The sequence below is a fragment of the Vicia villosa genome, unplaced genomic scaffold, assembly GCF_029867415.1.
Source record: "Vicia villosa cultivar HV-30 ecotype Madison, WI unplaced genomic scaffold, Vvil1.0 ctg.000927F_1_1, whole genome shotgun sequence".
Lineage (NCBI taxonomy): Eukaryota > Viridiplantae > Streptophyta > Magnoliopsida > Fabales > Fabaceae > Vicia > Vicia villosa.
Genome location: NW_026705417.1, coordinates 639,082 through 659,545, shown reverse-complemented (window position 1 = coordinate 659,545; position 20,464 = coordinate 639,082). Strand labels below are relative to the sequence as shown.

At 38.8% G+C, this 20,464-nt stretch overlaps 1 protein-coding gene across 1 annotated transcript; it reads right to left on the bottom strand.

Moving 5' to 3' along the window:
* Positions 1-7,218: 7,218 nt before the first annotated feature.
* On the bottom strand, positions 7,219-19,092 carry LOC131632325 (uncharacterized). Its single transcript, XM_058903091.1, has 5 exons — positions 18,871-19,092; positions 8,321-8,437; positions 7,928-8,236; positions 7,576-7,833; positions 7,219-7,320 (listed from the first exon to the last, which is right to left on the bottom strand). Exons 1-5 carry the CDS (start codon positions 19,090-19,092, stop codon positions 7,219-7,221), a joined length of 1,008 nt encoding a protein of 335 aa, XP_058759074.1.
* Between the last annotated feature and the right edge of the window lie 1,372 nt (positions 19,093-20,464).

The following is a 20,464-nucleotide window of genomic DNA, read 5'->3' as shown; positions in this document are numbered from 1 at the left end:
TAATTATATGAGAAATATGTGTTAAATATTAAAATAACTCTTAAGTTAGAAATCCATACCTTGGACGGAATCTCTATTTGATTCGAAAGAAGAATTTCTTTCATAAACTACAACATGTAAAAACTGCAATCTACTTCATTACGCTGCCCAAGACACTACACATGGAAAGAAAATATGGATAAGGCCTAAGTTTTATCACGTATCATCACTATTTATATAATCAAAATTGTGATAATTAATTAATATACCTCCATTCGAATCCATGTGACGTTGTTGGCTTTACTCTTTGGTACTTGGCTTCCTCTTTGTGCTCGAAAAACTTGTATAACGCTAATAAAGCATAAACGCATAATTTAAAAAAATTCCCATAAATAAATAAATATACACACGAATATTTAGAACAATCTCACTTACGTATCAACCAACTTCTTCATAGCTTCGTATGTACTAACTGGATTGTGTAAGGAACCCAGAAAATATACAACTTCACTGGTAAGATTAATCGCGACCAACAACCAATGTCCACTCTAAGGCAAAACAAATGTGAGATGAAAACTTTTTTGCACAATGTAAAAATATGAAAAATTATAATAGATGAATTTAGAATTAAAGTCTAACCCGTTGTCGGTATTAAACGGTAAAAAGAACAACTTTTCTGAATTTATGTTGGCCATAAAAAGGTTGAGTACATACGCCATGACTTCATCTGGTTTAGATATGATTAACCCTAAGTTGGTATTGAAGGGAGCTAAGAAAGCGAATCTTTTCCTCAATCCACTCGGGTGCATCAATTTTTCATACAAAAACCTTAAATAAAAGACCTCATTAACATTTGAAATGAGTAAATGAATTGTTCATTCAATTAAACAAATTAGATCGGATATACCTTATGTATGTATCAATAACACCGAGGCCTAATTGCGTATGTTCAAAAATTTGTTCAAAATCCTCCATACCAATTGTTTCTTGATGCTCAATACCAAACACATCTTCCTCCATAGATACAAGACGGGTGTTTCCTTGAGGAATATCAGAGAGTTGTAAAGAAGTTAAAAGGCACGACCTAAACTTATTGGGAGTATGTTTTTTCTTATGCTCGAAGACGATTGTAAGACCTCTAGGGAACATCAAAGGCGAATAAATCCTATTATGAGCGATGTGGTTAAAAAGGAAATCCAAAAACTTCTAGAAGCCGGAATAATATATCCAATATCCGATAGTAAATGGGTCAGTCCTGTTCATGTCGTACCAAAGAAAGGAGGAGTTACTGTAATCACTAACGCAAAAGGCGAATCTGTAGCACAACGTACCCAAACTGGATGGAGAATGTGCATTGACTATAGGAAGCTAAACAAAGCCACCCGAAAAGACCATTTCCCTTTACCTTTCATAGATCAAATGCTCGAACGCCTAGCTAAACACTCACATTTTTGTTATCTAGATGGATACTCAGGATTTTTCCAAATTCCTATCCACCCTGACGAACAAGAGAAGACCACGTTTACCTGTCCTTATGGTACTTTCGCTTATAGACGAATGCCTTTTGGACTTTGCAATGCACCCGCGACCTTCCAAAGATGCATGATGGCAATATTTGCTGACTTCCTGGACGGAATAATGGAGGTCTTTATGGACGACTTCTCGGTCTGTGGAGGAAGATTTGAGAAATGCTTAGAGAACCTTGAATTGGTACTTAAACGATGCGTAAGCGTAAACCTTGTCCTTAATTGGGAAAAATGCCATTTCATGGTTCGACAAGGAATTGTACTTGGACACATCGTATCCGATAGAGGGATCGAAGTAGATAAAGCAAAAATTGAAATTATCGAAAACCTTCAACCTCCCAAAACTGTTAGAGAAATAAGAAGTTTTCTAGGACACGCTGGTTTTTACCGACGTTTCATTAAGGATTTCTCTAAAATAACCAAACCCTTAACCGAATTAGTAATGAAAGACGCCGAATTCACTTTTACTAATAAATGCACTGAAGCATTCCATACGCTTAAACAAGCATTAATCTCTGCGCCAATTATGCAACCTCCCGACTGGAATGAACCTTTCGAAATAATGTGCGACGCAAGTGATTATGCTGTAGGAGCCGTTCTAGGGCAAAGAAAGGATAAGAAACTACATGTCATATACTATGCGAGTAGAACCCTAGACGAAGCTCAGATGAATTATGCCACGACAGAAAAAGAATTATTAGCTGTCGTATTCGCGTTAGACAAGTTCCGTTCTTACCTGGTAGGAGCCAAAATAATCATATACACTGACCACGCCGCTAGTTTTATTTCTAGTTTTAGTAATTTCCATTTCCTAGTTTAGAATTTAATTTTCTGCATTTTTACATTCTGTTTCTGTCTACATTCAGTACCAGTTTTTAATTTGAAATGAAATATTTTATTCATCACTGCTACTGTGTTATAATATTCTGCTGTCTGACTGCTATATATTTATGAATGCATATAACTCACTCAGTCTGGTATTTAGCTGTTTATAGTAACATCACATGTCCCATCTGTGCTATTCTCATGATTTTGTATCTGTCAGCACGTGACTACAGCACCACATGCGAAATGGGCATGTCCCTAGGCTAGGAGACGCACGTCTCCACCTCTGTGGGAGCAGACTCTGCATGCAAAGGACAGGAGACGCCCGTCTCCATACTCTGTCCCCCATCAGACTGACTGCCTGAGACGCGCGTCTCCCAAGGGCAGCAGTCTGCATTTGACCACACAGAAGACTCTTTCACTCTCCATTTTGAATTTTGAATTTGAATTTCAAAATTCAAACTTCTTCATTCTCCCCATTATTTCTTCCATTTAAACACCATTAACCTCATTCATCCTCCATCATTCACCTCTTTAACTCCACATCATTTCCCATTTCTCCATTCCATTCAAACTTCAAACACCACCATAATTCCATTTTAATTCTCCATTAACCACACCATTTTCAAACCTCACTATAAAACCACACCACCACCACTCTTCTTCTTCACAACCTCAAAACCATTTTCTACTCTTCCACTCTCCATACTATTTTTATTTCCAAACACATCATGCCTCCACGTTCAATCATCCGTAGTGTGCGTCCAGAGAGACCACCTCCTAACCTTGAAAATATTATTTTCCGAGAAGACGACAACGATGCTCAGAGAACCAAATACCTCGCATTCTATGACATTCGGTTGTTCCCACAAAATTTGTGAACATAGAATGTCTAGAAACTCTGGGTCTCATTGATGGTGTCACCCGTTTACTAACTAAATCTAGTCTTCACCATCTTTGTACCGAACCCGTACCAACTTATGAGACGCTCGTCTTGGAGTTCTTGAGCTCTTTCAACTACGACACTTCTTCTGATCAACCGCTCTCAACCGGTAGCATCCAATTTCGGATGTTCAACCGTGAATATACTCTGGATCAAGAAGTAGTGGCTACGTATTTGCATTTTAATAATGCACCAAATGCTCACCGCACAATCTTTCAAGAACTCAATGGTCGATCTTGGGAGGAACTCGCTTTCGAATTTTGGTTTAATCTCACTGGCGAAATTCCTACCGGTTGGAGATCTCTACATGCTTCTCACATTCAAAACCCCGCTATACGTTATTTTCAACGTGTCTTAGGGCACACTATCTTTGCAAGATCCAACAACCACAAGGTAAACCAAAATGAATTATTTTTCATCTACTGTGCGCTTAACAATATCCGTTTCAATGCCGCACCTTTTATGCTCCAACACATCCAAGGCTGCATCAACGCCCCCGCCACAAACCCCTTCCTGTTTGGCGGAATTATCACTTCCTTGGCCTGTGCCTTAGGTCTTGGTGATGACCTCATCTCCCTTTCTCATCTCATGATGCCTGCTCAATCACTCGACCTCACTTACTGCAGTGACTCCCACTTGGTTTCACCCCGTCATGATGGCCACTACACCTTGGTCGTCAACAAAGTTCTGATTCCTTATGTCGTCCTTTCATGCCCAGAAAGAATCAACATCCTTATGTTCAGCGATGGAGGCTTATTGAAGACAATCCTCAAGATAACCAACCTGAACATCCTAATGAACCTGTGGATGCAATGGAAGGAGAACTCAACCAAGACCAAGCTGATGTCAACCAACCTCCTCAAAACAACCCTCCGCCTATCACTCTTGATGCCATGTATGCTGCAATTCAACGCCAAGATCAACTCGTTCAAGCTATGCAGACAAATCAAACTGAAACAATAAGGCTCATTCGAGAGATGCAACAAGAGCACCGTGACTATGCTATTAGGAACGAAGGTCAATACACTGAAATTGCTACACATTTGCATGATCTTATCATTCGTGTAAATGGCTCTCCTAGTGATAGACGTCGCCGTGTTCGTACAAGAGGCGCAAGCAGTTCTCGCAACCGCAACACTGAGGAGTAGTTCTCATGCATTGAGGACACTGCATCATCTAAGTCTGGGGGAGTCGTATTTCTTGCTTTAGTTTTATTTACTTTTAGTTTATTTCCCTTCCTTTAAGTTTTATTTCCCTTCCTTGTAATTTTTTTCTAATTCAATAAAGAATATTTATGGAATTTCAAGTCTTATATGTATAATTCCGTAGTTATTACAATTTCTTCCATTTTCTTGAGCCATAACAAAATTTTTACTCCAAAACGATAAACGCACAACCCCACACGTTCGAGAAATACGAAGCTACTCAAACACTCAACGCATAGAAATTGATTCAAGTCGATATCCTTATTGTCCCAACACTCTAAAACCCCCCAAGTATGCGTAACCGATTTGAATACCCTTTGTACCGAAACCATCGACTTTAACTTTTGAAGTAACCCTTAGTAGTTTATTCTAGCAGTCGGCACCGTCTTAGATACCAACTACGCAGAGAGTCGATGAATATAAGTGTATGATCCTCATAATAATAATTATGTGCTTAACCGTAATTAGAAGATGTGCCTACTAAGTAAGGTGATCCTCACAAGGTCATTTAACCTAACGGTCGCAAATCCCAAATACAAGAGAATTTAAAAACTCATTGTTGATTGGTTTAGAAGTCATCTGGTACTGAACTTGGTAGGAAGGACTATTGTCCGATTCCCCACAATCTACAAATGAGCGCTAAGGAGTATACCACATAATTGTGCCAAAACTCCATAAGAAGGATCATAGTCACTAACCGTCTACTCTGCTATGTGCGTGTCAAGATAAAGGGCTTAATGTGATTGCGCGCGAATGAAAAGGGTAAAACATGATGACGAGTCAAGGTCAAGCTATAATGGCATGATTCGTATTGGTATGCATGCTGGGAGTTGTCTAGTGTCGCTACTCTAAGTTTATTGCTAAGATCTGCAACATTATTTTCAAACAAAAACACTATGTAGCTGAGTATGACCGAACGACGTGGTGGAAGCGTATTTCATTTTCGCTGTCCTCCTATCTTTATCTTATTGTTTTGCTTGAGGACAAGCAAAGGTTCAAGTCTGGGGGAATTTGATAACACGATTTTATATCCTATATTTAGCTTGAAATCTGTAGATATTTATAGCATTTTCCATTTATTATGTTGATTTATTATGATATTACGCGAGTATTTGCTTTGTTTCAGGTTTTACACTCTTATTGAGACTATTTGTGAAAAGGAGAAGAAATGGAGCTAAAATGACCAATATTTATGCCTAAAAGATGAAAAAGGGGTGCTGAAGTGAAAGAGAGGTGCAAATAAGGCCCAAATGTGCAAATAAGACCCAAAGGCCCAAAGAGACAGACCAGCCCACGAAGAATCAATTGTGCGTGGCCCAAATCACACAAGAAGGTGGAGACGCACGTCTCCAACGTTCTATGCCACGTCACCAAAGAGGAGACGCCCGTCTCCAACCACTCCTAGATTCTCTCCACTTGAGACGCACGTCTCAAGTCGTGTGCTGAGTCTTCCCCAAAAAGTGGAGACGCACGTCTCCAAGGCCCAGTCTGAGAAGTCCCTATTTTCACGCATTCCTACTGCAGTTCCTCGCCTATAAATAGAGCCTGCCACTTCAGTTCTAAAGGTCCGATTTCCTGCCAACGAAGTGCTGCCGAAATTGTACCGTGAATTATATTTTCTTCCTGCTTTCATTCAAACAGTTATTTTCTCACAACGATTTCTACACCGGAAATTGTTGTGAACCTTTTATAAATCTAGCCTTACGTTAGATTTATCGTTTTTATTTCCTTGTTTTATTTTCCGTCCGTTTAAATTCCGAAGAACGATCCAGCCAACCTGTGGTGTAAGTTCAATACTCGAAGATTCAATTGCAATTTATTTAATTCAGGTTTAATATTTTACCGCCTTTATTTATATAGTTATTGCATGATATATTATATGCCAATTAACTTCCCTTTTATTATAAGCCAAATTAATTCATGCATGTTTAACCATATTAATATGTCTGGCTAATTTACTGAGGTGTCGGTATGTAAAGTAAGTTAACTGTGGGATCCGAAATTAATTGGCTTAGTTATGTTTTATTAAATATCACTTGTTTTTGGTTTGTATGTCTAATTTAATTAGTAAGTCTTAAAACCAATAGAGCGAAAGTTTGAGGTCTTAAGACGGTCAAAGGTTAAAATCAATAGAGCGAAAGTTTGAGATCTTTAACTGGATAGTAGACATAGGACATTAGTTTTAAGGATGACGAAAGCGTATTAAAACTAGTAGAACTTATTTATTTTCAAAAATTGTTTTTACACCCGAGCGGGATGGTGAAAGCGTACGTTAGGGATATTAGCATGTTTCGAGTCAACAGAGCGAAAGTTTGAGATTAGGAGATTTAAATAGAAAACAACTTCATAAAACAGGCATTTTATTAATTACGTTGTTTTCAAAAAGCTTTTCTAAAATCTAATGGGATGGCGAAAGCGTACATTAGGATTAGGATAGTAATCTAAATCAACAGAGCAAAAGTTTGAGACGAGGATTTTTAACCAATTGAATTAGTAAAGATTTTTAATGGAATTATGCACTAGCCAATGGACCTTCGGATCACCTTAAGTTAAACGAAATACATACTGATATCTGTCTTTTATTATATTTCTTACTATTCACAATCACTCTCCCTTAGGAACAATCAAAATATCAGTAGCCTTAGCTTTACATAGTAACCTTAGATAACGGTAGATCGATTCATAGTCCCTGTGGATTCGATATCTTTTAAAACTACACGTCACGACTATGCACTTGCAGTCATCCGATTAATACACACGTAAAGTCGCGATCAGTCTTCTTAGCAACAACCTTTTCAGGCTTCTTACCCTTACAAAAATCTTCAATCTCTTTAGCATGCATCTAATTAAAGATCATATAATTAGTTAGGTGAAATATAAGATCACGAATTAAAATTTTTCATGCATAAATATCATATAATTGTGATGTACCTGTTTTATTGATGCAACTGACTCGATTTTCCAGGGAGGCTCCTTGTCTTTTGCTTTGGATTTTGTTGGAGTATAATTAACATAACCATGTAAAAACAAATGTACGTAAAATGCGCGTAAAAAACTTTGAATACTCAAAGATTCATATATATGGTTTTAAGAATACCTCATCATCTACACTAATTAGGCTTGGCGGCCATGCAACAAACGAACCTATTGCATCTCCCACCAATGTGGCATCCGAAACATCGTCAGGATGCGGTAATAACGCATCCTTCTCTAAAGCAATGTCAACCGATACTTTCAAATAGCCGGTAGGGAGCGGTCTAGTGTGAAGTAATTCTCCCAAAGTGTTATGCACTTTTCCCTTGCCAACCATCCGATAAGTCGGTGACGATAAGTAGAGTTGGCAAGGTGAAATGCCCTAAAACCAATAATAAATTTCAAATTGTTATTGTGTATATATTTTAATTAAATAAATTAAGTTACTTTAATTTCATAATAATATATATAATTACCTTTGGAAGATCCGGTTGAAAATTACAACCGATACTACCTTTGTCACTAGTAGCTTTACAACTTGAAGCTTGCTCTCTTAATTCTTTTTCCCTTTTCAATTCGCGGACTTCAGCTTGTAGTGCATACAAGGTTTCCTGCAGTTCTCCATTGCTAAGAGCCTTCTGTTTTTTCATCTTCAAGGATGTTGGAGTGATTCCAAATCCCTTACCCCTCACCCGACCAGAATATTCAGGAACATCTAATGCGCGGCTAAGTATGCTCCTGCAATCATTGCCTTCATCTGGAGATATAGACTGAGATAGAGTCTCCTGAGAGTCATATGAATATTCAAATTTTGTCTTATTAATGTTACTAAACTTTTGATTTAATTAAAGAAATAATGCTATACTTACGCATTTTTCAAAAACTTTTTGAACATCTTCTTTGACAACTCCATCCATTCCCACACGGGCTTCCTTCCATAAAACATGTGGTGGAACAGATGTTTCAGAACTACTCTCCCTTGTTAACTACACATTAAGCCAAATAATATGATCAAATATAACTCACGATGAACAAGTATAACATTGAAATTTATAGATACTTACAATAGACTGTTTTAAGCGTCCATATCCCATACGCCCTTTTATATATGAATATGGGGGACCTGATGCTCTTTGCCGATTTGTTTCACTTCTACTCCGAAATTTTGGGTTTTTTCGTTTTGCTTTAAACGTTTCTGTCGCTACCGCGAAAAATGGATCAGAGTCGCCACTAATATATTCATCCCATCGCGGGAAAGGAATATCAGAAACCTAACTCGAAACAAGGACAAGGTCTTTCGACCAGAGAACAGGGCACGGGAGTCAGTTACGCAAGTGGAAGGTGCTAGCACCCCTCGCGCCCATCGTACTCGATGGTATCCACCTATGTTTGCTTCTATCTAAAGGGTGTATCTAAAACTAATGCAATGCATGATTAAACCTAAAGTTTTTTAATAATTATTGTGCTCGCTAGAGTTGCCTCTCTGCCTACGTATCCTCTTAAGAAGAATCAGAGCACCGTAGTTCTGCTCAAGATTTTCTATGCTTTTTAGGATTTGTTGGTGTTTTTTAGTGAACAGTTACAGCACACTCCGCCGCTTGACCTTTGGAGACTCACGCTGGGATTGGAGTGGAAGTAACATGCTCTTAAAAGCTAAACAAAAGTATGTCGAGCGTCTCGAGTGAACCTTAAACAAGGAAGACTCAATTAACTCTATGTTTGTGTTTTTTAGGTTTAGGAATCTCCACTCAAGTGATCCCCTTAAACAAGAGGGACGAGAGTTTCCATTCCTTTTTATTATTTTCACTATTTATTAATGTTTTATTGTGTTTTATGGATTTTTGTTTGTTATGCAAAAGGGGAACATACATTTCTAACCTAATACTAACATACAAATGGCCCTAAGGTCAAGGATAAGGGATCTCTACCTATGTTATCATGCATAGACTACAACCTAAGTTGTTCTATGTGACTAATCTTAATGAAGATTGAAGTCACCGCCCTAAGGGAACATGGTAAGCATATAGTAAGAGATAAGCGAGAGCAACAAGTAAGGTAGGTGACTTAATGAAGTCCCTAACCAAGTCTACTCCTAAGAGAGACTACACATAATGAATCCCAAAAGAGAACAATCCACAAAAGGTGGAGGAAGAACAAACAATCGTCGCCTCTTAGACTAACAACAATCAAAGTGTGAAAGGAGAGGCAAAGCATGAGAAAGAGGGAAGAGATCCCTAGGGCAGTAGCAAACCAAGGAAATTAGTGTCCTAAATCAAACACAAAAGCATCATGGAAACACACGAAAATATTCACAAGAAGTTACCAAAGTATCGCATGACTCGTCGCTTAACAAATAACGAACATGTATCAATTAGTTGAATCAAAAAAACAAATGAACACATGACCTAAGCTTGAGGTCAGTAGCATAACATTGCATTTATAGGTCTAAGACCTTATACCAATCCTTGTTAGTCAATTGGCTTGAAGCAACACAAAGTTCTAACAAAAACTAGGCAAAACTAGGTCAAACTAACTAAACGATTTCAAATTTTGAATGAAGTTAGAAAAATGTAATCAAATGATGGAAGTCAGTAGCTAATAACCTCTAAGAGGTGTCTAATCAATCATAGAATCATGTCAAGAAGTCTCATACAAAATTATAGGTCATTTGGACAAGTTATGATACAATCGCTAACTAAAAGCAAGTTATTTACATGTAAGAAAGGAAATTCGAGCAAAGCATGAAAGGATGACTTAAAATTCACAAATCAGGCACTAAAGCCTCTTAAACAGTCCTAGAAATGTCCTCAAAAAGTATTAAAAGCATTGCATAGGTGCATCAATCCTTATGGGCAAAAACAAACAACAATCGTACATAAACGCACAATAATTGAATGCTAAAGGAACTAGCCTAAAAACCATACTAAAATTTAGAATCAAAACTTTATCTTTGATACATGACATCCTATGTATCTCTACTGAATGTACACAAAAAGGAATGAAAAAAATCAGTTTGCAAGTTATTCAATCAAGCCTAAATGCATAAGGTACCTAAACCGAAACAAAATCGACTACACTTTAGAAAATAGTCCATTAAAAATACCAAGATAAGTCCTAAAATTCTTAGAAAAATATTACAATTATCTAACAACATTAAGGAATCTAAAACATATTTTTTCACATTTTTTATTTGGTGAGAAAAAGATTTAGCAAGCAAAAGTTAAAGAGGAAACAATTTGTAAAACAAAATGCAAATCTGCCTAGGACTGGGGGTAAGAAAGTAAAAAAGAATAAACTGGATTCCTTATCAAAAGCGCTTGGGCCCAAATCAGGGGTGTGAAAATCAAAAGTGGCGCTAGGGCCCAGTTCCAATTTGGTCCTCTACTCCCTTTTTTTTTATTTCATTTTTATTATGCCTGCAGCAACTAAATATTAAAATGGTTTTATTTTATAAGACGTGACATAAGGACTTGTATCAACTGGGCAGTCTTCACTTAAAACACTAAAGGACAAAATGAAAATCCTGAGTCAATCATATCATGACAACACATCAAACCAATCATTAGCACAAAGCAAAAATAAAAAAAACTGGGAAGATCCGCCAATGCTGGCGCGCCACCTAAGCGACGGAGAAAGAATGCATGGCATGAAACAGACGCCGGAGCCATGGCTCCGGTCTTCTTCTCCGATCTACCATCACCGGAGCTGCGACTAGAGTGCACAGAAACCAGAAAAGGGACCACCTTTCAACTCGGTTTTACGTGCTTAATCCGAATCCTGTGTTATTTTTCATCAGCCCTCCCTCTATCTCCCAAACCGAGGCCGTTTCTAAAACCCTAAAACTCAAGACCTTCATCGAAATCCATATTAAGCCTAGCAACATGATCCTCGCCACATATATCATTCATACACATCGTTCAGACATCCAAACAATCACCATATCAAGAAAAGCGAAGCAAATTCAATATGCATGGGAGTTGATTACTTACTTGTTAGGGCTTGGAAACAAAGAACAAGAGAACTTTAGCTGTTGTCTTCCTTGATTCTTGGTGCTGACGATGATTAGCGATAATAGTAGACGGGAGCTTGTGAAATAAACACAAGACTCGGTGCGATCCAGAAGCACTCCGTGAAGGTACGAATCCTCGGCTTTTTCACAATGACTACGAAGGTTATGGGGATGAAGATGATGACTGTCCATGGACGTTTGATAACATTATGAAAACGTGGTGATTATGGCAGTATTGGTAATTGAAAGATGAAGGAGATGGATCGTGGTTGAAGATGATGATGAAAGGTGAGAACTTTGAGTGGGGATTGTTTGTTAGAAGATGGTGGTGGAAGATTGTTAGGTTGTTATGGAGTTTGTTAGGTTGTTAAGATTGTTAGAGAAAGAGATGAGAGAAGAAAGGGTGGAGAGGAGAGTGGCGAGAGACGAGAGAGCTTGTGTGAAACTGTAAAAAAGGAAAGATGAATGGTGAGAGGGAAGTGGTGAAGATTCTGAGAATGGAGAAATGAGAAGGGAACAAGTTTTGAAAACTGAGAAAGAAAGAAAGAAAACGAAAACGGTGCCCCCCTGATTTGTGAAAGAGTTTGGTTTTTATATGATGATGATTCATGGAAGTTATGGTATGGTGTATTGTAGCTTTTTTCTAAACTTAATGCACAAGTTTTTTCATTTATAGTAACTCTCCTTTTGTATTTTATGTGTGCAGCATTATGTGTTGATATTTAGAGCAATAGACGTAGGCATGCGCTCCTGCTACTACAAATATGTCATGGTGCAACATTTTGGCTAGGAAGTTATGGTGGTCAAGTGGCAGTCTTCTAGCTCCAGTAATTTGATTTGGGATCACCTTCTGATCACGACCTCAAGAGTAAAGTGAGAGTTTTCACAAGACTAAACATGATTGGTGTTGATAAACTCTTGAAACAGTGATTGCAAATGCATGATAATTGTCTTTGAAATGCTTTGGTAGTGGTTGAACTTCGGCTGGAAAAGTTTGAACCAAGCTTGCGTCACGACAACTTCAAGTAGCGACCTTCATGATACTCTACCTTGCTACTCAATGCTTCACATTATCAATTCTTGGTTTCGTGGCAAAGATCATTTGTAGCAGAACAAGTTTCCTGTTGAACTCTTGTGGAGAAGCTCCTTGTAACATGCTCAAAATTTCTTCGGAATATGACCTCTCACAACCATTGCATATGCGCTGGCCAGCTCTGCCTAATAACGACCTTCTGTCAGTTTCGAATGTTCTACTTCAAGGATTAGAACTTGATAACCATCCAACCGAACATGGACTTATTTTGATCAACGGAGAGCAGGAAGATCATAGCACACTTTCGTTGTTGAACTTCTCCTAAATCAAAGCTTAAATCAATGTGTAATTTTCATCAAAGCCATGGTTTCATTGAGATGTAATTTCTTTCTGAATTTCTCTAAGTGCTGGAAACTCAACAATTTTGAATCCCAGTCTTTTCTCTCATATATCTTTTGATTCAAAACTCTTTTGGAGAAATTCCCAACTACAAACTTATAGTGTGCTACGATATGAACAACTTTGGTGTTTAGAGAACATTGATTTGAGGGCTGGAACTTATTCAAAAAAGTATTGGAACTCGGTCCTCCGCAACTGGACTTGCCTGCACGCGTACCCTAGTCAAGGAACCACCTTACAACAGTTTCGAGAGGATAATTTTGGGGCCTTGTATCCTTCCGACCACGCAGCCAAAATCAATGATCTTTGGCTCCTCAAATAGGAGGCATGGAATAGAACACATTGATGTTTGAATTGGATATAGAATGTGCTTGGAACTCTTTAAAAATTGAATTGAAAACGGCACGCCATGTGTTTGTGGAATTGCTTGCGCTGGCGAGAATCTGCCTGGCAAATTTGACACGCCTTCAGTTTGAATCCCTCAACTTTGTACCCTCATAACTTCTTACCCATGCTTCCAAATAAAAAACTCCTAACTACACTTTTGTTCTATGCCACAAGAGGAGTAATTTTGGTGTTGATCTTGTTTTGAATTGGAACATAAAAACACGTGTAAACCGGACCTGAAGTGAGCTGGTCAACCATTTCCAAATCTTTCAAAAATTTCTCTAAGTATAGAACTTTCCTCTTTTGGAATTTCCTATTTCAACCAACTTCCAAAAATGGCAACTTTTGATTACTTCTCGATTTTATTTATTTCTTTGACTTTTCTTGACCGATTTTCCACCACGAGTCAATATTTGACAGTTGACTTTGACTCGGACCAAAAAGTCCACTTTTCCTGATTTTTCCGATTTCAAATGAATTTCCCGATTAATCCGTTTCTGATTCCATCTCTCAATCAGTTTTCAACCAAAGAAGCTCCAATTAACAGGACAACCACATTTCACATTTTAAAATCATCTTCTGATTAAATTTTGACCAGAAAGTCAACAGGGTTGACTTTGGTCAAAACCCTAATTTGAAAGCCCTAATGAATCCGAGGATTGTATCTTTTAATCAAGCTTTGAATTGGAAAGGATGAAACCCTTATTTCAGGAGGACTTCAATGGGAATAATGCCATGCGATCAAACTTCAAAATTTCCCTTATTTTTCTATCAGGAATTTCTTCTGCAGTAGCTCTTTTCTTATCAATTATGGATAGTAACCATGATATGGATGAATGTAATGGATGAATGGCCTATATGAGGTATGCACATGAATGTAATGTGAAGGCCAAATGGGGAATAAATAAGTGGGCAAATTTTGGGGTGCAACAGCTGCCCCTATTCAATCTTCTTGAACCTGAATGTACGTACGACACAAGTTCTGGACATGAGAGGTGTAGGTGGATTGAATACCCAAAAGTACCATCAAAATTTGCATTCTGTGGCCGAGCAAAAGAGTGTTGAGTATTATCAAAGGATATCAGCCGAAGGTAGACCTTAAACAGGTTGCTAACCTCAGTTAGACTTCAAAAAAGAGACACAGTCTAAGAGTGACTTGATAAAGGATGAAACCAGCCGAAGGGGAATCCGATCCTAATTGCTAACCTCAGTTAGACTTCAAAGAGAGACACCACCGAAGGGCAACTCGATAAAGGATGTAACCAGCCGAAGGGGAAACCGATCCTATTTTGCTAACCTCAGTTAGACTTCAAAGAGAGACACCACTGAAGGGAGACTCGATAAAGGATGTAACCAGCCGAAGGGGAAACCGATCCTATTTTGCTAACCTCAGTTAGACTTTAAAGAGAGACACCACTGAAGGGCGACTCGATAAAGGATGTAACCAGCCAAAGGGGAAACCGCTCCTATTTTGCTAACCTCAGTTAGACTTCAAAGAGAGACACCACTGAAGGGCGACTCGATAAAGGATGTAACCAGCCGAAGGGGAAACCGCTCCTATTTTGCTAACCTCAATTAGACTTCAAAAAGAGACACAGCCGAAGGGTGACTCTAGATCTGAAAAGGTATGCCAATAATCATTGGACTTTATTGACGAAGACTAGTAACGACTAGACTTTATTGGGGATGTTTATGAACACTAAATTTGAAGGCGATGCCAATAACTATTGGGCTTGACCGAAAAAAAGGCTAGTGACAACTAGAACTAATCAGGGGGTGCCAGTAAATACTGGGCTTTCAAAAAGATATTGATGCTCGCGAAGCATAAGAATTACATGGATCCCTCAGGCCAAAGGCGGGGTGTAACCCTTCAAGGGTGGCAATCATTCGAATTGCCACACACATAGTATGGATTTCAAATGATTGAAAAATGAGATGGGTTGAATGCCCACCCTCATTCGCACTCTATTATGCACGCGACATGCGGGAAAATAACCAAAACAAGACTAGTAACGACTAGACTCGACACGCGGATGACAGTAACCACTGAACATTCACGGGGATGTTGATGCTTGCGAAGCATAAGAATTACGTAGATCCCTCAGGCCAAAAGGCGGGGTGTACTCTTCAATGGTGGCATTCATCGAGTTGCCACACACCAAGTATGATTACCCAAATGATTGAAAAATGAGATGGGTTGAATGCCCACCCTCACTCGCACTCTAATCTGCACGCAGCATACGGGAAAATAACCACGGCAAACTTGCAAGTAGCAAGAGATATCCCTTATGCAAAAGGCAGTAAGGGGACTCGCAGAAAGTTAGTACAAAGAGAAAACTGGTGACGACCAGACTCTATTAAATGATGCCAGTAAACACTGGTATTTGAAAGAGGTATTGTTATTCACGAAACATAAGAACTACGTGGTTCCCTCAGGCCAAAAGGCGGGGTGTAATTCTACAAGAGTGACATTCGTTCGAATTGCCACACACAAAGTATGGGTTATCCAAACGATTGAGCTCAGCAAACGGGAAATAACCATAGAGAAAATGATTATGTATCCAATCCAAACTTGAGAGAGAAAGTGAGACTTCTTTTGGGGGTATACTACCTCGTTCCTTTGGAGCACATACAAACTTGGCTTATGCATTGATGCGTGTTTGAATTTTTCATGGCGTAATGCTCCATATTAATGGAAATGCTACGCGTTTTTTCTTTTTGTAGATGCAAGGTGAATGCAATGATTACTATATGTAGAGATAACGAGGTCCCTTTAGAGAATATTCCGTTGACTTGTCGATCGAGCTTCGTCTCTGACCTCGGGAGAGGTAAACACCAGGGAGAATCCCCTTAGTGTTAAGAACTCTGTGGGGGTGCCAATAGACATTGGACTTTAACTTGCAAGACATACTTCTTATTTGACTTGAAGAATACTTCTGACTTCTCACCATGTGCTATTGCTTGGGGAATTTTTCAGCTTGAGGAGATTCCCTCAGTTCACCATGGTGAGGATTAGAAATCCGAATAAGGAACCCTTTCTGGGATGAGTAGAACAACTTCGAGGAGAAATAAACTCCTATGATCGGGGAATGGAACAACTCTCATGAGAAATAAACTCCTGTACTCGGGGAGTGATTTTTTCTAGGAGAAACAAACTCCTATGCTTGAGGAATGGAACCTTGTTGGGGAAGAGTATTATGATACTTCTCAACTTCATGATGTTCAACTGCACTTTACAGGTGAATGACGATTCTTCCATACAAACCAAAAGGTTATGCCCCAGGCTGCCTGACTTACGAAGGTATTTGCCTCGAAAGGATCCTTACACCACGCTTACTTGAGATAATTTATTCCATTACATTCAAGCATTTGAAATGGTTCCTCTTGATCAACGGGTCCTTGAAGAGATTTGTCGAATCTCGACGTAACTGCCCCAGATCGATTGAATTTCACGAGAGATTCCTCGTCGTGATTGACCTAGATTGATTGATTTTGAGATTTCAAACCTCGATTTGATTGCCCCAGATTGGCTGTACTCACGAGAGAGATTCCTCGTCGTGACTTCCCCTGATTATGTACATCTTATCAGAATCCTCAAGTTTTACTTCCCTTAAGATCAAACAAACTGTCGGAGCAACTTTATCATACTTAATGGAGTCTTCGAACTCTTCCCTTCAGGGTACTTAATCAAAATGCATCTACTCAACAGAGTATTCAGACTTCTCCCCCTGGGTAGTCAATCAATGAAGGTATCAACTTATTTGCTCAACAGAGCATCCAAACCTTTCCTTTCAGGGTAACCAATCAAGAACAGTATCAAACTGATTAGGCTCAACGGAGTCTTCAAGCACTTGTCCATTAATGATCAAACAACGAAGGCATTAAACTGCACATCCTTTAATGGAGCCTTCAGACAACTTGCTTTGATAATGATTTCTTTTTTTTTTCTCTACGAAGTTCTCAAGTCTCTTTTAATTTAACATGATCAAGCTCTTCATGGATTCTCATCATGGAAACTTCCTTGATGTTTAAGCAACTGTTTTGTATGCAAAAGAATGTTAATTCTAAGAATGATAATTCTAATGCAAAGCCTATGCTAGTCTTGAAGTTTAAAACTTTTTATGCAATGAGGTGGCCACCTCTTGTGAATGAAATGTAAAGCGGGCATACAATACCAACATAGATATGTGTTACGCTTCATTGGGAGTCAGCTAAACGCTATCTCATCGGAGTGTGTTTTCGAAATAAACCCTACTTCAATTAGGACTTTTAAGGGTTGTAACTTGGTTGGGTTCACGGTTTTCAGAAACAAAGGATTTTAGGCTCAAAATTATTTGGTCCCCACCCCCTTCATGATGTTCTCCAACCCTAATTCAGTTAACTCAACACGAGTGCTCATCCCTCACAAGGAATTTTGAGATGGTTGAGGAATCAATGAGGTTTCTTGGACATGGCAGCCGCTCACCTTTTATTCTTTTGATTCAGTATCACACGACTTTGTTCTTGATTTATTTTCACCATCATTTTTTCTTTTTTATTGCTATATTCTTTTCTTTCATCACTTTTCATATATTTTTTTTCATCATTTTTTTTCTTCCCTTTTTTTTTTGAACAAGTCGTGTGACCTTGCATTGTCTTTGATTCGTTGAAGTGATCACGACTGCCTCATTTCATGATTGATGAAGGATTTCCATTGTGGTATCGTCATCTTCTGACCTCTTGGTAGGTGAAGGATAACCATTACGGTTTTGACTCTCCTCAACCTTTTGAAAGATAACCGTTGTTGTATCCTTAGATGCATATCATTTGTGAGTTTTGAACACTTGATCAAGTTAAATGAACACTACCTTGCCCCAGGGTTAAAAATAAGGGTTTTTCTGATCAAAAAAAGAAACTCCTCCTTCAAGGCTCAAAGGGGTTAACGAGGGTCTATCTCCCTTATATTTTCGTGTGTTTAGGGATTTGAAACAATGCCTGTACATCATTAGTAGGGTTTTATTCAAAACACACAATTAGGGATTTTTGCATTTTTTTTATCATCATTCTCCCTCCGCTCGTTGCCTAAGCAAGATATTAATAAAGTTGGTATCGTAATGCCAAAAAACATTTTTATGAGTGATAACGAAAGGATTACTTCAAGACAAACATATTCTTTTATTATGATTTTCATTCGAAAATTAACAAATTTTTACATGCTAGCAATGCTTAAACAAACAAAGGAAGATTACAAATGAAAATGCAGTAAAAAACTAAATGAATGTCATTGTTGAGGAGACCTGACTCCGTCTGGACTTATTGCTCTTTAATGCTTTTTGCAGTTTTGATATCTCATAGGGACTTCAATTTATGCATAACCTCTTGGAGTGAACGTGATTGCTTTGGAATCAACAAGGTCTTGAACTTTGTCTTTGAATGGCTGACAATTCTCGGTTGAATGACCAGGTGCCCCACCATGGTAGTCACAACTGACATTTGGATCAAGTCCTAAAGGATAAGGAAAACAGACGGGATTCAGTTGCTTGGGTTCCACCAAAGAGTTCTTGAACAAAGGGGAGAACAATTCACTATAAGGCATAGGAACCTTGTCGTACACTCTTTTTGGCTTCCTGAACCTCTGTGTCGGGTACACCTCGTTCAGGCATCTTGGCCTTCTGATTAGGTTGAGGACTAGGCCAAGACGGAGAATCTTGAACCCAGGATGGTGGAGCATTCTTCTGACCTGAGGTAGACCCATGATAGAAAACAGAATCAACCTTCTCTTCAACAATTGGGATCAAATTGCCTTGCACATCCAAACCATCAGGGATGACCATAATCACCTTGGAATCGATGAGCTCTTGGACTTTATACTTCAGTGCCTTAAAATTCCCAATGTCATGACCAAGTGCCCCCGAATGGAATTCACAACGAGCGTTGGCATCATGATCAGGGGGAGCTTTTTAGGCATGGTCAAATTGCGTAGCTCAATCAATTGAAGTTCTAGCAAGCGAGGAAGTAATTGAGCATAGGGTATCGGAATCGGATCGAAAACCGTCTCGGGCATCTTAGGTCTTTGTCCATATACTTGGCCCTTCTGATTCATTTTAGGAACATGAACTGGTTGACGGGGAAGTTTTGCCACTTGAGGTCGAGAAAGAACTCCCTGAGGCATACCTTGAATGGGAAGAGATCCATATGAAGGAAAGAGATCAACAACCCTTGTTGTAGCAGGAACAGTATCACTTTCCTTTCTCAATACCGTCTTCAGAACTTCCATGATCAGGCTCACTTGAGTTTTCAATTGATCATTTTCCTCCTTCAACACACCCTGATCGTGGGTCAGAACTTGTATCTTCATCATAAGATGACCCATCTGGGCCCTCATCTCATCCATCTCATCATAGAGTTGTTCCATAGTCGATCTCGAAGTACGCGGCGGTGAGAGGTCAAATCCGTTGTTGATCTTGAAATCTGAGTAGAAAGGGTCCCATAAGTCTCTGTAAGAGCCATGAAATGCATGATAGTATGAATGCATGTTTACTTATGAGAGATCCTAAAGTCTTTTCACACACTTTCATTTCTCTTTTTTCTTTTCTCTTTTTTTGAAATTGGGGCTTTGTTTTGTATAGAATATCTTTTCTTTTCTTTTCCCCCTTTTTTTTTTTGAAGCCTCGTTCTGTATATAATATCCTTTCTTTTTTTTTTTTTTTTTTTTTGGAAATAGACTTTATGATCCCGCACAAATGAAGTGGATGAAGGAATGATGTTATGCAATGCAAAGTGGTGAAACTGAATGTCTCGCAAATCTGGATATCTGAATTATACTGATCTTTCTGAATGATACAGGTTCAAAATTCCGGCTTCAGATTGCAATATAGAAATCCGGGTATGATGAAGGCTAGTATCCTGTCCCACCCCAATCTCACGGGTATGAAGTCTAGACACGGACAGGTGGTCCCTAATGGTCACCAAGGTTAACAATTCCCATGGGGTACAATGTGTTTGAGGCACAAACGTGCGAGACACAATGTTCCATGAAAGAACCTCGCCTGGTTGTGGTACCCCATGTCAAGCTCGATCGTATCAAACGCTATGGGAGTTGACATGGGCATCCAAACTAATCCTAAGTATCACTGGCCTGGGTAGTGGGCCTTTTAACTCACACAACCCCCCACCTGCAAAACAAATCAGGAAAATATGTGGCCC

Coding starts and splice junctions, on each gene's coding strand:
- LOC131632325 (XM_058903091.1), bottom strand. CDS start 19,092: ATGGTCATCCCTGATGGTTTGGATGTGCAAGGCAATTTGATCCCAATT. Junction 8,438..18,870: donor TTCAGGAAGCCAAAAAGAGT/GTACGACAAGGT, acceptor CTTAATGTGTAG/TTAACAAGGGAGAGTAGTTC. Junction 8,237..8,320: donor AAAAAGTTTTTGAAAAATGC/GTAAGTATAGCA, acceptor TATGACTCTCAG/GAGACTCTATCTCAGTCTAT.